Below are 11488 nucleotides of genomic sequence, written 5' to 3' on the forward strand. Positions count from 1 at the left end.
TCCACAACCTCCCTGTTCTGGTATCTCATCACCCTCACAATAAAGAATTTCTTCCTTTTATCTAACCTAAATTTCCCCTCCTTCAATTTTTACCCATTACTCCTTGTTCTATCACTGTAGTTCCTGATGAACCAGCATTTTCTAGCATTGCTGCAAAATGGGGGTGCCCTGCATGGTCTGCATCAGCCTGCACCAAGACTCAAGGCAAGCCCTTCCCTGTGCAACTCCCTGACATCAGTGCAGTTATGCCAGGACCTGCCTTTGCTCGCTCAGGCTGTGATGGGAGTTCACCATCTAATTTTCATTGCCAACCCATTGCTTCCTAAAAGGCTACATTAAAATGTGCTTTATGCCACCTGTTATTCCCCAAATCAAAGTGGTAGAGAAAATCCTTTTTATCCCTGTACTTTCTCCAGCTGAAGGAGAAACCCTAATTTCACGTCAGGGATTGCTTAATCAGCAGGACTCAGCACTGCACAAGCACCAGCCATTCAGAGCTGGCTCCAGCCCATGCCAATGTTGCCACCATGCTGCACCCTCGGGATGCTGTGCCCATGGGATGCTTTACCCCAGTGAAAAGCCCCAGCTGCCCATGCAGGCCCATGCTGCAGAGAACTCAGCTGCCTGCTCCCCAACAGCAGGGAAGGAGAAGCTGGATTCTCCTCCCATCAGGCACCACATCGCCTGCTTTGATTCGTCCCCATTTGGTGTTATACTGCTACATGTTATACCTTCAGCATTGGTTTCAGCAGCTTCAGCTGTCTTCTCTTCCACCTTTAAAATGAAAAAAGCCATTTTAAGGAGAAAAAGCCCTCCTCTGTCAGTAAAAGAGCAGATTTTGCAGCCTGACTGGATTCCCCATATCGCCCCTATTTGCCAGACTCTCAGCTCCTTGTTCAGCACCAACTTTGTAGGGTGAAACAGCCCTCCCTCCACCCACAGCTAATGCTGCTGGCTCAGCTTCAGGGATGGGGACATCTTGGTGGGAAACATGTCCAGTGCCCAGCCCAGTTCCTGCTCCTCCCAGGGCACTGCATCCCCCTGGACAAGCTCTGTGCCCCTGGTACTCACTGGGCAGCAAGAGCTCATTGCAGACCTGAGCCCAGGCAGGGAGCGATGCCATACCTGTACAAGGGCACCTTCGAGGTTACTTATCTCAACTACTGCCTGCTGCTCAAACTTGAGGGCCTCCTCAGCAATGTAGGATTCATCCACACCATTGGTAGTTGGGAGAGAAGAGAGCAGGGACCTGGGAGGGAGAGAAAAAATACTGTGTAGGAGACCAGGTGAGAGGTGCATAGACAAAGCAGGGCATTGCACGTGCACAGGCTAAAATTGCAGAGGCAGAAAGATGCAAGCAGCATGTTTCTCCTCCTGTGCATAATCATTTCTCATATAATTAAAATTTGCCAAATAAAAAGCCCAGAGCCTAATTTCCAGGCAGGGCTTTCCCAAAAGCACCATCCAAATCCCACGTTTGCCTGTGCAAGGCACTACCAGGACACATAATTCTCATTTTCTTTCAGCAGCAAGTGCAGACCTCAGCTCCACCATTCTGACAAAGGGGCTCACAAGATCGAATTTATTGCTTTAATATAGCCTATAACTGAAAATAAGCACTTTCACATGTGGCTCTGTGCACTTATCTCCTGATTTGCTCTTTCCTGGAAAGGAATGCAAAGCAGGGATAGGTGACAATGAGAAAAATTTTAAGACAGCTAAATGCATGGAAATCGAGAAACCATCTTTCTGTATCCTTGGTAGGTGCAAAGTCAGAAGAGGTATGTCACAAGCAGTGGTTGCTCTTTCTCTTTTTCCTCCATGTCTTCAAAACCTGTTGTTTTCCAAGGTATTTTTAAAAACATTTTTAATAATTCCCCCCCTTTTTTATTTTAATTATGCTCCCTTTAAACACAATTGTAAGTCCTTCCATCCTTATTTAGAAAACCTGTTGGTTTCCCTCTTGTTTCCCAATAAACAAACACATTGAAATATGAAGCATCGTCTCATTCACCCCACAACTGAAGCTCAAGTTTCTATAGTGAAGCTCCAGGAACAGATTTTGATGAAATACAAACATATGGGTTTGATAGTGAATAATCGTGCGTTTTCAGCTTCTTCCTGAAAATCTGGCTACTTTAGAGGAATTAACAGAGAATAATATTGTAGCACCAGCTAATAAACCCCTAAATGTTTATCTCATGTGAAATCCAAGCAAACTACCTAACTAAGCAGAAAGATGTCTCTCAACACCACCTAGACCAAAGTCACTACCTGCCTGACAAGAACTCGTGTATTTTCTACAATAGGAAAAAAATGTAAAATTGTACCTACTTGCATTAAGCAGTATTTCCAGGCAGAACACATAATCCTCTCTTTACATTCAGCTCTGTGGCACCCATAACAATTCCGACTGCCCTGAATTGATGGATGCGGGTTTAAATAGCATGGACCCTCTCCCGGAGCTGGGCGCTCCCGCCTCCCGATGGAGCCGCCGGACCCGCGGGGGGATGCCCGGGGGCCGCGGTTGCCACGGGCGGCCTCGGTGGAGATGGAACCCGTGTCACCAGGAGACTCTCGCCTGTCGCCAGGTGCCGCGTCAGCAGCGAGCCCTGGGATGAGCCCGTTTGCAAAAGCATCGCTCCCTTCTCACCCATCCCTCCCGCACGCATCCCTCCCCAGCGCAGCGCAGCACAGCTGCCAGCCAGGCTGGGAGCTCCGCTCTGCCAGGAGGAGCTCGCTCGTCCATGGGTGTTTCAGCCTCTCTGGCTCGTGAACGCAGTTGAATCAACAGCTGCGTTCACGCTCCTTTCCAACAAAGCCATTAAGGCAACGGGAGACACTCACTCTGCACTCTCCTCCCCCTCCTCTTTCCTCTTTTCCTCTTTCCTCTTCTCCTCTTTCCTGTTCTCCCCCTCTTTCTTTCTCTTCTTCTCCTTCTTCTTCTCCTTCTTCTTCTTCTCCTCCTTCTTCTTTTCCTCCTTCTTCTTCTCTACCTCCTTCTTCTTCTCTTCCTCCTCCTGCTTCTTTTCCTCCTTCTTCTCTTCCTCCTCCTTCTCTTCCTCCACCTTCTTCTCTTCCTCCTCCTTCTTCTCCTGCTTCTTTTCCTCCTCCACCTTCTTCTCCTCCTCCTCCTCCACCACCTTCTTCTCTTCCTCCTCCTTCTTCTCCTCCTCCCTCTTCTCTTCCTCCTCCTCCTTCTTCCCTTCCTCCTGCTCCTTCTCTTCCTCCTCCTCCTTCTTCCCTTCCTCCTGCTCCTTCTCTTCCTCCTCCTCTTTCTTCTTCTCTTCCTCCTCCTCCTTCTCTTCCTCCACCTTCTTCTCTTCCTCCTCCTTCTTCTCTTCCTCCACCTTCTTCTCTTCCTCCTCCTTCTCTTCCTCCACCTTCTTCTCTTCCTCCACCTTCTTCTCCTCTGCCTTCTTATTCTCTTCCTCCTCCTCTTTCTCCTCTTCCTTCTTCTCTTTCTCCTGCTCTTTCTCTTCCTCCTCCCATTTTTTCTTCTCTTCCTCCTGCTCCTTCTCTTCCTCCTCCCATTTTTCCTTCTCTTCCTCCTCCTTCTTTTCCTCCTCCTTTTCCTCCTTGGTAGTGCTTAGGGAGCTCAACCACAGTCTGGGAAGGAGAAACTCATTAAGTAAAATCCACAAAGTATGTCTGAACCTCACATGAGGAGCCCTGCCAGTCTCCCCAACCCCTTTGGCCAGAGATGCTCTCCCTCCATCCCCCAGCCAACCTCCCAGAGGGGTTGGATATGCTGGGACATACTGGGCATACACTGTTTCACATCCCATTAGTGTCTACAGCTCCAAGCAGGTGGGAAGGAGAGTGGGAAAGAGTTTGGGAACCCAAAACCAGAGTCCTTGAGCCTTCAGATTCCCCTTGCTGCATGGGAAGAGGATGTGCTTAGGGGTCACTGGTTGCTGATTTTGACCAAAACCTCCTGTTAATGAAATCCAGCCCCAGGACAGGCTGAGCTTGCTGCCCACAGCTTCTCACAGCTTCTGTAGTAAGGGGCAAAAAAATCTGAAAAATATTTTTATAGCATGCCCAGTGTTTTCTGCTTGAGCAGGAGAGACCTCTGCTGAGCCAGTGTGGCTCAGGGCACTGCTTGTGCTTAGTGCAGTTCAGCATTGCCAGTGTTGGGAGGTGGGGGCCACTGTGTTAGCCCATGCTGGGCTCAGGGAGCATTTTGGGGGTCTCAGAAACCCTTTGCGAGTGTGCATGGGCACCTCTCATCCCCCTGCTGCAACACAGCCTGCTTCTGGCTCTGAACACACTGCCCAGCCCTTGGGAGAACCTCAGCAGGCGTTTCTTTTGGGAGGAGTAGAGTGAATTCTACAGAGACAACTCCTATTTCTGAATGTCATTACAGCTGAATGTGCAACTGCTGGGAACAAGGTCCAAGCCCTCTTGCTTTTAGGGCCAAAATCTTACAGGAGCCTAAGCAGAGCCTCCCTCAGCTGTCCTTTGCAGGGCACTGTGAGCATTGCACTGATGGCTCTGCCACCACCTGCCCCAACCCAAACCTCAACACCAGAAGAAAGGACATTTGCTGAAACACCTTTTGGGTTCTTCTGGTGGATGCCCCCCTCTTCCAAAACAGGCACCTCAGTTGCCAGCTCCACCACCAGTGCTGGCAAGGAGGGATGCCTGGGGACATACTTGTCCCCTCCCATGGCCACCACACTGGTGACTGGAGAACATGAACCTGCCCATCAACAGCATCTTCCTTCTCCTACCTGTTTTCTTCTTCTTCCTGAGGTTCCTCCTGTATGGGGGGAAGGGAACGAGCATCTGCCTCTGGCTCAGCCTTGTGACTCCAGGCCATCATCTCACATGTGTCTTCATTAACCTGGTCATCAGTGATCTCTTCCAGGATGAGGTGGGTCTCCTCGGGTTCCCCAGGGGGGATATGAACTGAAATTGGAATGGGGAAAGGGAGATGATGAAGTGAGAGTGTGAGAGTATGTTCTCAAGGGGTCAGATGTAGGGCCAGGACAGATCCTGTGTTTCATCTGCTTGATGCTGCAGTGCTGAAGCAGCTCTCAGCCTGCACAGATTTGGGCAGCCCTGGTGACCCCAAGCTGTGCTGGGCAGATGCCTTGGGCCCTTTGCCAGAAGGAAAAAGAAAATTCATCATTTTGTGCCAAGCACAGCCAAAGCCCTGTGAAGCCCTTGAGCAACCTCGTGCAAAGTGACCCTGCCTGCAGCAGGGGGGTTAACACTGGATGAATTTAAGGTCCCTTCCAACCCCAACCATTCTGTGATTCTATGTAAGCTATAACCCTCTGCACACAGATGACTGCTGGCTTCCCTGCATGTGTAGCCACCTCCACCAGCAGTGATCTGGCCCGTTTCCAGGCCACATTTTGTCTCTCCTTGCAGTCAGGAGCAGCCAAGGGAAGAGCCCAAAGCCTCTCCCTTTGTGAACTCCCAGCAAAGTGCTGCCCTGGCACAGCCCAAGGGCCCTGGATCTGCAGAGCAAAACCCAACCCAGAGCCCACATTGCAACACCCAAGCACCACACCATGCCTGCTCCAAACACTCCCCTGGCCACGGTGTAGGGAGCATCCCATGCACACTGCCACTGCCCAGCATCAGTGGGGAAAAACCCATGGTGGGTTAGTGGGGTGATGCCAGCCCAAATCTATGGCAGGTTTCTGGGGAGCTGTGCAGCAGCTGCAGGGTGAGGAGTGCAGGTCTGACCCATGTTGAGCCCTCTCTGTGTCCCAGGGGTACCCATCCTACCACGTCAGGCACACACCAGAGAAACGGGAGGAGGAAGCACATCCACTTACTGTAAAATCAGTTTATTTTGATGTCTGCCTGACAACAAAACTTACATGTCCACAGTGAAGCTGAAGGGAAACATGCAAATTCAACTACAGAAAGGCAGGAAACCCAGGCACGCTTGTACCAGTGCTGTATTCACCCACCTCAAGGTGTCCATGATATTCCCTCTAGATCTCTGTTAATTAAAACAGGGGACAGCAAGCAGGGAGGTGGCTTTTAAAGCACACCATGGTTTTTGTATACATTATATGAAAATGGGGCAAATACTAAAATTGTGGCCTGGTACAAGCAGGGGATGGATCTCAGGGTGGTCTCTTGGCTCACGACTCATCATTATTGGTTGCCTAGATGGGCCTAAAGACTTGCAGTGAGATGGTGGGAGATCTTAGCCCAGCCTGTCAATACATCAGGGGGCTTATACAAGAGATGGAGAAAGACTTTTTACCAAAGTCAGTGGAAGGTGTTGGGGAGTCAGGGGAGTTGGACCAGATCATATTCAAAGGTCCCTCACAAAGGTCCCTAGTCTGAGATTCCAAGGTCTGTACCCAACACTGGGGGGGTAGGGGTTCTCAACCCATCAAGTCCAGTGTGCCTGCACTGGCTGTGCCTGCCTGCACTCCTCCAGGCTGGAGACAGCTCCTGGGATCCCTTCCCTGCCAAGACACTCCTGCCACTGTGGTTAATGCTGCATCCAAGGAGCTGTGAGCTTCAGGAGGGAGCAGCTGTTGTTGGGGGTAAGGAGAAGGAGAGTCTGGGCAAAGGTTTTTAACCATTAAGTCCTACCTATTCACCTAAAGATTAACCTCACCCATCTGATTTGCTGCTGCAAACCAGAACCCTTTCCACTTGCTGGGAGAAAACACTCAGTTAGTGGAAGAAAAGCAATAAGGAGCTGACAAGAGCTTCAAGAGCTTTATAACATTACACCTCAGAGGCAGAAGCTGACTCAAAGAAACCTGTGGGTTTCAGCTGGAGGTCTCAGACTGAATATTCAGATTTTAGGGGAGCATTGAGAGAGCCAGGAGTGCTGGGAGACTGCAGCAAGAGGCTTTCTGCCACCGAGGTGTCCTGAGTGATGCTTTTCTACCATCCTATAAATTGTAGCTCCCATCTCATAGACATTGTCCTGCAAAACTAATAGCTCCAATTCCCAGAGAAAAGAGGGAGCCAAGTGGGACAGCCCTGGGACTGGGGACATGCAGCTGGCATCTCTGTGCCAGGCTTGGGTCCCCACTGCCCCAACTGGGAAGGAGCTAGAGACTATTTTGCAAATTCCCCATTGCTTTTCCTCCCCAGCTGCGCTTTCTCCTCAGGTTGGTCTCATTTGGGTGTGGGAAGGGCTGGTTTGCCATGGTCTTCGTTTTCCGTTTGTTTCAGAGGCGCTAAGCCCCTTTGCCCCCTGAAACAAAAGGAGAAGGAAAACATTAATGAGCGTGCTGGCAGTCTGGGGCCAGGGCAGATCTCTTGCTCAACCCAGTTAAGTGACCTGGAGATGCCTCAAGGCACCAAAGCCGGCTGTGCACCAAGGCTGTGCCTGCCCAGCACATCCCTGGCTTTGCCTCTTTCAGAGCTCCATGGCAATGCACAGGTATCCAGTTTGTATGAGCACAGGAGAAATGCCCCTTCCCAGGATTTCACTCTCTGAGGTTCTGCCAAGCTGTTGGTGGCTCAGCAGGAGCGACCTCCTGGCGTGTTCCTGGGGGATGTTCCTGGGGGATGTTCCTGGGGGATGTGCAGCCTCAGCAGGTCCCTGCTCCCATCAGCAGCTCCCCCAGCCCAACCAGTCACTCCTTGCCAGGGACAGCACTTGCATGGGGCTGTGCAACCCTGCCCAGTCCATCCAGAGAGGCATCCAGAGTGGCTCTGCCATTTTGTCCAGTATCCCCCAGTGTGGCTGGTGGGGGAAGCCAAGCCCGACTGCCTGCAGAGCCGGTGCTTGATCCCCTCCACAGGCAGGCAAGAAGCAGTGTGAACCCCACAAGTTTTCCCACAACCATGCAGACTCATATCTAACACACCTAATCCCAGGATTTTGTTTTCCTGAGGTACCTTCTTAGACAACTCCCACCAGGCTTGGCAAACACATTCCAGCTTTAGCAGCGAGGGTGCCAGAGGGGGGAAAGAAGGCAGCAGGTTTGAATTCCCTTTGATCAAATCCCACCAGCTCAGCAAACATCCTCCAGCACAGCTCGAGGACAGATCTTGAGATCAGCACTAACTTCAAAACCTGGGACCTGAGGATGGTGGGATGCTGCACTTAGAGATTCCCATAAACCCCGAGCTTTACCAAATCCCTGCCACAGCTCCACAGCCACTCCCATTTCTCAAGTATCAACAGCCTCCCATGGCTTTCCCAGGGGATTCCAAGGGCTCCCAAGCTGGCACCCAGGGCAGATCAGGGGATAAAAGATGATAGTGACACCTCTTCCTAATAACCTTGCTGATAAGCTCAACAATCAAACTCACAGTGAGATGGAGCCACCACTTACTTTGTTCCACGGGACTCAAGGTTGCTGAGGCCACTCCCTGCCAGGAGGAAAAGGGAAACATGACTCATTGTCCATTTTCAGTAATTTCTAGCCTAAATACCCGTTTGCAGTAAAAGTGGCCCTATTTCCCTAAATACCCCACGTGATTTCTCATGTCAAGTTGGATGGCTTGGCTGTGGACACACAGGATAATATGGGGCAGAGCACATCGGTGAGCTCGCCTGGGGGCAAGAGCAGGAAAGGAGAGCATGTAAACCTGCTGCTGCTGTTTATCCTTAGAACTGAGACTGCACTTGGGTGAAGTGCCTGGACACCACCCAGTGCTGCACAGAAAGGCAAGGAAATGATAAAGAAAACATGCTGCAGGCTCTCGTGCTGCTTAGAAGCCAAATCCTGGTTTTCATCAGCTAAGCAGGTCATGGGCATTTGTTTTCTTGAAGGAGCTGGGTGACAGCCCAAACCACACCAGGCCCCAGCACTGATCTAGTAGCTTCTGCATTGCAAGGGACACCCTCCCCACCAGGGACATGGTGTTTCTGTGCTCTTTGCCTATCCAGCAGACAGCATACCTGTGTGTCCTGCTTCCCCCTGGTCACTGGCTGTGGCAGCACCGTCTCCAGCTTCTGGACAAACCAGATGAACATCCTGGTGACAAGAAACCAGTGTTAGAACTGGCAGCCAGAACCTTTGCTCCCACATCAGCCAACCTTCTGGCCACCAGACCCAGGCAGAAATTGCCCTGTGGTTACCTGAGGCCATCCAGAGCCACGGACTGAGTGGTGAGGGTGGTCACTGGCTCTGGCTGCTCCGTGGCAGCTGCTGGTGTCTCTGCCACTGAGGTGCTCATGGCAGCTGAAAGGCGGGGTTTTGGCTTTGCCGTCGTTTCAGTCCTTTTTGTGCCTGCTCAGGTTTATTCGGAAGAAGAAAGGGGATGAGGCAATGCAGCAGTCATAAATTGTTGGGAAGCAGAGCAAGCAAGGGAGGGTCACCTCCCACAGAGGGACAGGCCTGGGGTACCTCCCTGGCAGCCTCTCCCCTGGGGGCCCAGCCTGGGTTGAGGACATGGGCAGTTTGGGGACAGAAGTGATGTAGGGGCGGTGCTGTGATGCCAGGACCCGTGTGCCCACCCCTCTCAGCAGAGTGGGAATCCTGGGCATGGAGATGAAGGGCACCCGCAGCTGGGCTCTCAGAGGCACAGTGTCTCCTCTGAAAGGGCCACCCAGGGAAGGGGGATTGGATCGCTCACCTTCCACTGTGGCTTCACACTTCTGATCCTTCTGCTCTGTCTGCAGATAGACAGAGGGACGGATGGATGTGGCACAGCACTGCCTGCAGCCTCACACCACCCCGTGTGGGCCTGTGCCCCCCCCAAGGAGACCCACACTCTCAACCCCACACATCCTCTGCTGCAGTTTTGCCCCATTTCCCTGACAACAACCATTAAACCCAGTGTTGTTGCCACCAGCGGGTCCCAACTGGAAGGTCCCCCCTGCATGCAGCCAGGTTGGGAACAACGGGACAGCACCCCAAGGTCTCTCTTTTGCTCTACTGAATTCCTTTGGGGTTTTCCTCCCCGAGGTCCCAGCTGGGGTGTGCAGGAGGATGAAGGCAAGGAGCCCACCCTGCTGTCAACCTCTGCCCGGTGGCCCCCCAGTCTCCCCGAGCTGGGTAGTGCTCACCTCCAGCTTTTTCATCCCCTCCGGCTGCGGCACAATCCTCTCAAAGCCCTGTGACAGCCAGCTGAGCACCCGCTTTCCTACCCTGTGGGGAGAGTGCCGTGCTCAGGGAGCTCATCCCGTGCCCTCCTGTCCTCCCCCAGCCCCCTGCCAGCCTCGCTGGGGACCCACCATTCCTCTCTGGGGGCATCCAAGTCATCCTCGAAGCCGTCCTCCTCTGGATCGAAGGGGATTATGTCTGCAAGGAGAGTGTTGCCGTGGGCATGGGGGACCTCACTGCTGGGACCTTCAGGTCCCCCCATCAGCCAGCTCAAGGGGACAATGGTGCCAGCATCACCAGTCAGGGAGGTGGGGTGTGGGAGTCCCAGAGAGGCCCCTGGGGTGTTGCAAACTACAAGCTCCCAGCTCTCCTTACCGAGACCGTCGTCCTCCTCCGGAAGGACCTGGACCTCTGTCTGAAAAGCCAAACAGACTGTCACCCACCTGACAGCCAAGGTGGGGCTCATCCTATAGGGTGGAGAGGGAACTCTGCCCTTTCCCCAGGGACAGATGAAGGCAGAAAACAATGCAGGGCACATTTAGTGCTCCCAGTTAGCACTGGGAGAGTGATAGCAAGGAAAAAAAGATGTGGAAGCCCAAATACACCAGACTGGTGCTAAGATCTGTCTCCTACCTCATCAGGAACATCAATGCTTGTCTCAAAGCTCTTCCCGAGCACCTGCAGTGTCCCTGGGGGTGGAACTGGCTGAGGAATCACCCTCCTTATCCCATAGGAGAGCCAGAAGCGCACACTGCTCCCCATGCTGCCAGAGAAGGGAGCGAGTCAGGCTGGGAACGCCATCCCAGGCATCCAGCCCCCAACAGAAAGCAAAATCCCAAGCAAACCATGTTGCACACTGGAGGGTGGAAGAGCCATACCTCTCAAACATAGAACCTGTGTCCTCAGGGATCACAAATTCTACTTTCTTTACTAGTTCTTCAATGGCAGCAGGGAAAAAAAACAAAGGCAAGCTCCTGTCACCACTCTGGCAGCCCCCAGCAGGAGGGGGACCAGTTGGTAAAGGAGCATGACCTGTGGCCTGAGCCAGTGTGGGGCTTACCCTCAGTGCGTGCCTGGCCAGCAACATCCGTGGGGCCACTGGCTTTTCCTGCTGGTGCCTTCAGGGTAAAAGGCAGAAGGTGTCAGAGAGTCAGAGGGTGAGGCACAGAGGACACTGTCCCTGCTCAAAGGTGGCTGCAAACCCCAGGGACTCCCCATCCTTCCTGCTGCTTCCCAGCACCTCAGTGCAGGAAGTGTCCCGGCCCCCATCCCTCTTGGGGATGCTGCAGAGCATCCCTGGGTGCCAAAGAGCTGGGGATGGATGCAGAGGCACAGGCATTTCTCCATATAGGTCACAGCATCCCCATTCCCCCCCAAATTGGCTCCCTGCTCACCTTAACTGGCTCCGGCTCCTGCGCTGGGGCCCGCGGGCTCTCCTCCGTCACCGGGGGCACAGGGGGCTGGGGAACCACCCGGTTGATCCAGCCCATCAT

General features: G+C 52.8%; 1 protein-coding gene across 1 annotated transcript in view; it reads right to left on the reverse strand.

Annotated features, from left to right (window-relative positions):
* Window positions 1-11488, reverse strand: part of CNGB1 (cyclic nucleotide gated channel subunit beta 1) — a 28049-nt gene extending 16561 nt beyond the window's left edge. Inside the window, exons 1-16 of the mRNA XM_029965510.1 lie at window positions 11390-11488; window positions 11056-11113; window positions 10874-10931; window positions 10629-10758; window positions 10371-10410; window positions 10127-10193; window positions 9959-10040; window positions 9526-9565; window positions 9029-9179; window positions 8849-8924; window positions 8280-8316; window positions 4737-4914; window positions 3531-3609; window positions 2275-2300; window positions 1126-1249; window positions 732-774 (exon numbers count right to left, since the gene is read on the reverse strand). Coding sequence (XP_029821370.1) covers window positions 732-774; window positions 1126-1249; window positions 2275-2300; window positions 3531-3609; window positions 4737-4914; window positions 8280-8316; window positions 8849-8924; window positions 9029-9179; window positions 9526-9565; window positions 9959-10040; window positions 10127-10193; window positions 10371-10410; window positions 10629-10758; window positions 10874-10931; window positions 11056-11113; window positions 11390-11488 — 1288 coding nt within the window. The remainder of the gene's footprint in view (window positions 1-731; window positions 775-1125; window positions 1250-2274; window positions 2301-3530; window positions 3610-4736; window positions 4915-8279; window positions 8317-8848; window positions 8925-9028; window positions 9180-9525; window positions 9566-9958; window positions 10041-10126; window positions 10194-10370; window positions 10411-10628; window positions 10759-10873; window positions 10932-11055; window positions 11114-11389) is intronic.

The sequence above is a fragment of the Manacus vitellinus genome, unplaced genomic scaffold (genome assembly GCF_001715985.3).
Source record: "Manacus vitellinus isolate BGI_N305 unplaced genomic scaffold, ASM171598v3 scaffold_10_pilon, whole genome shotgun sequence".
Classification (NCBI taxonomy): Eukaryota; Metazoa; Chordata; class Aves; order Passeriformes; family Pipridae; genus Manacus; species Manacus vitellinus.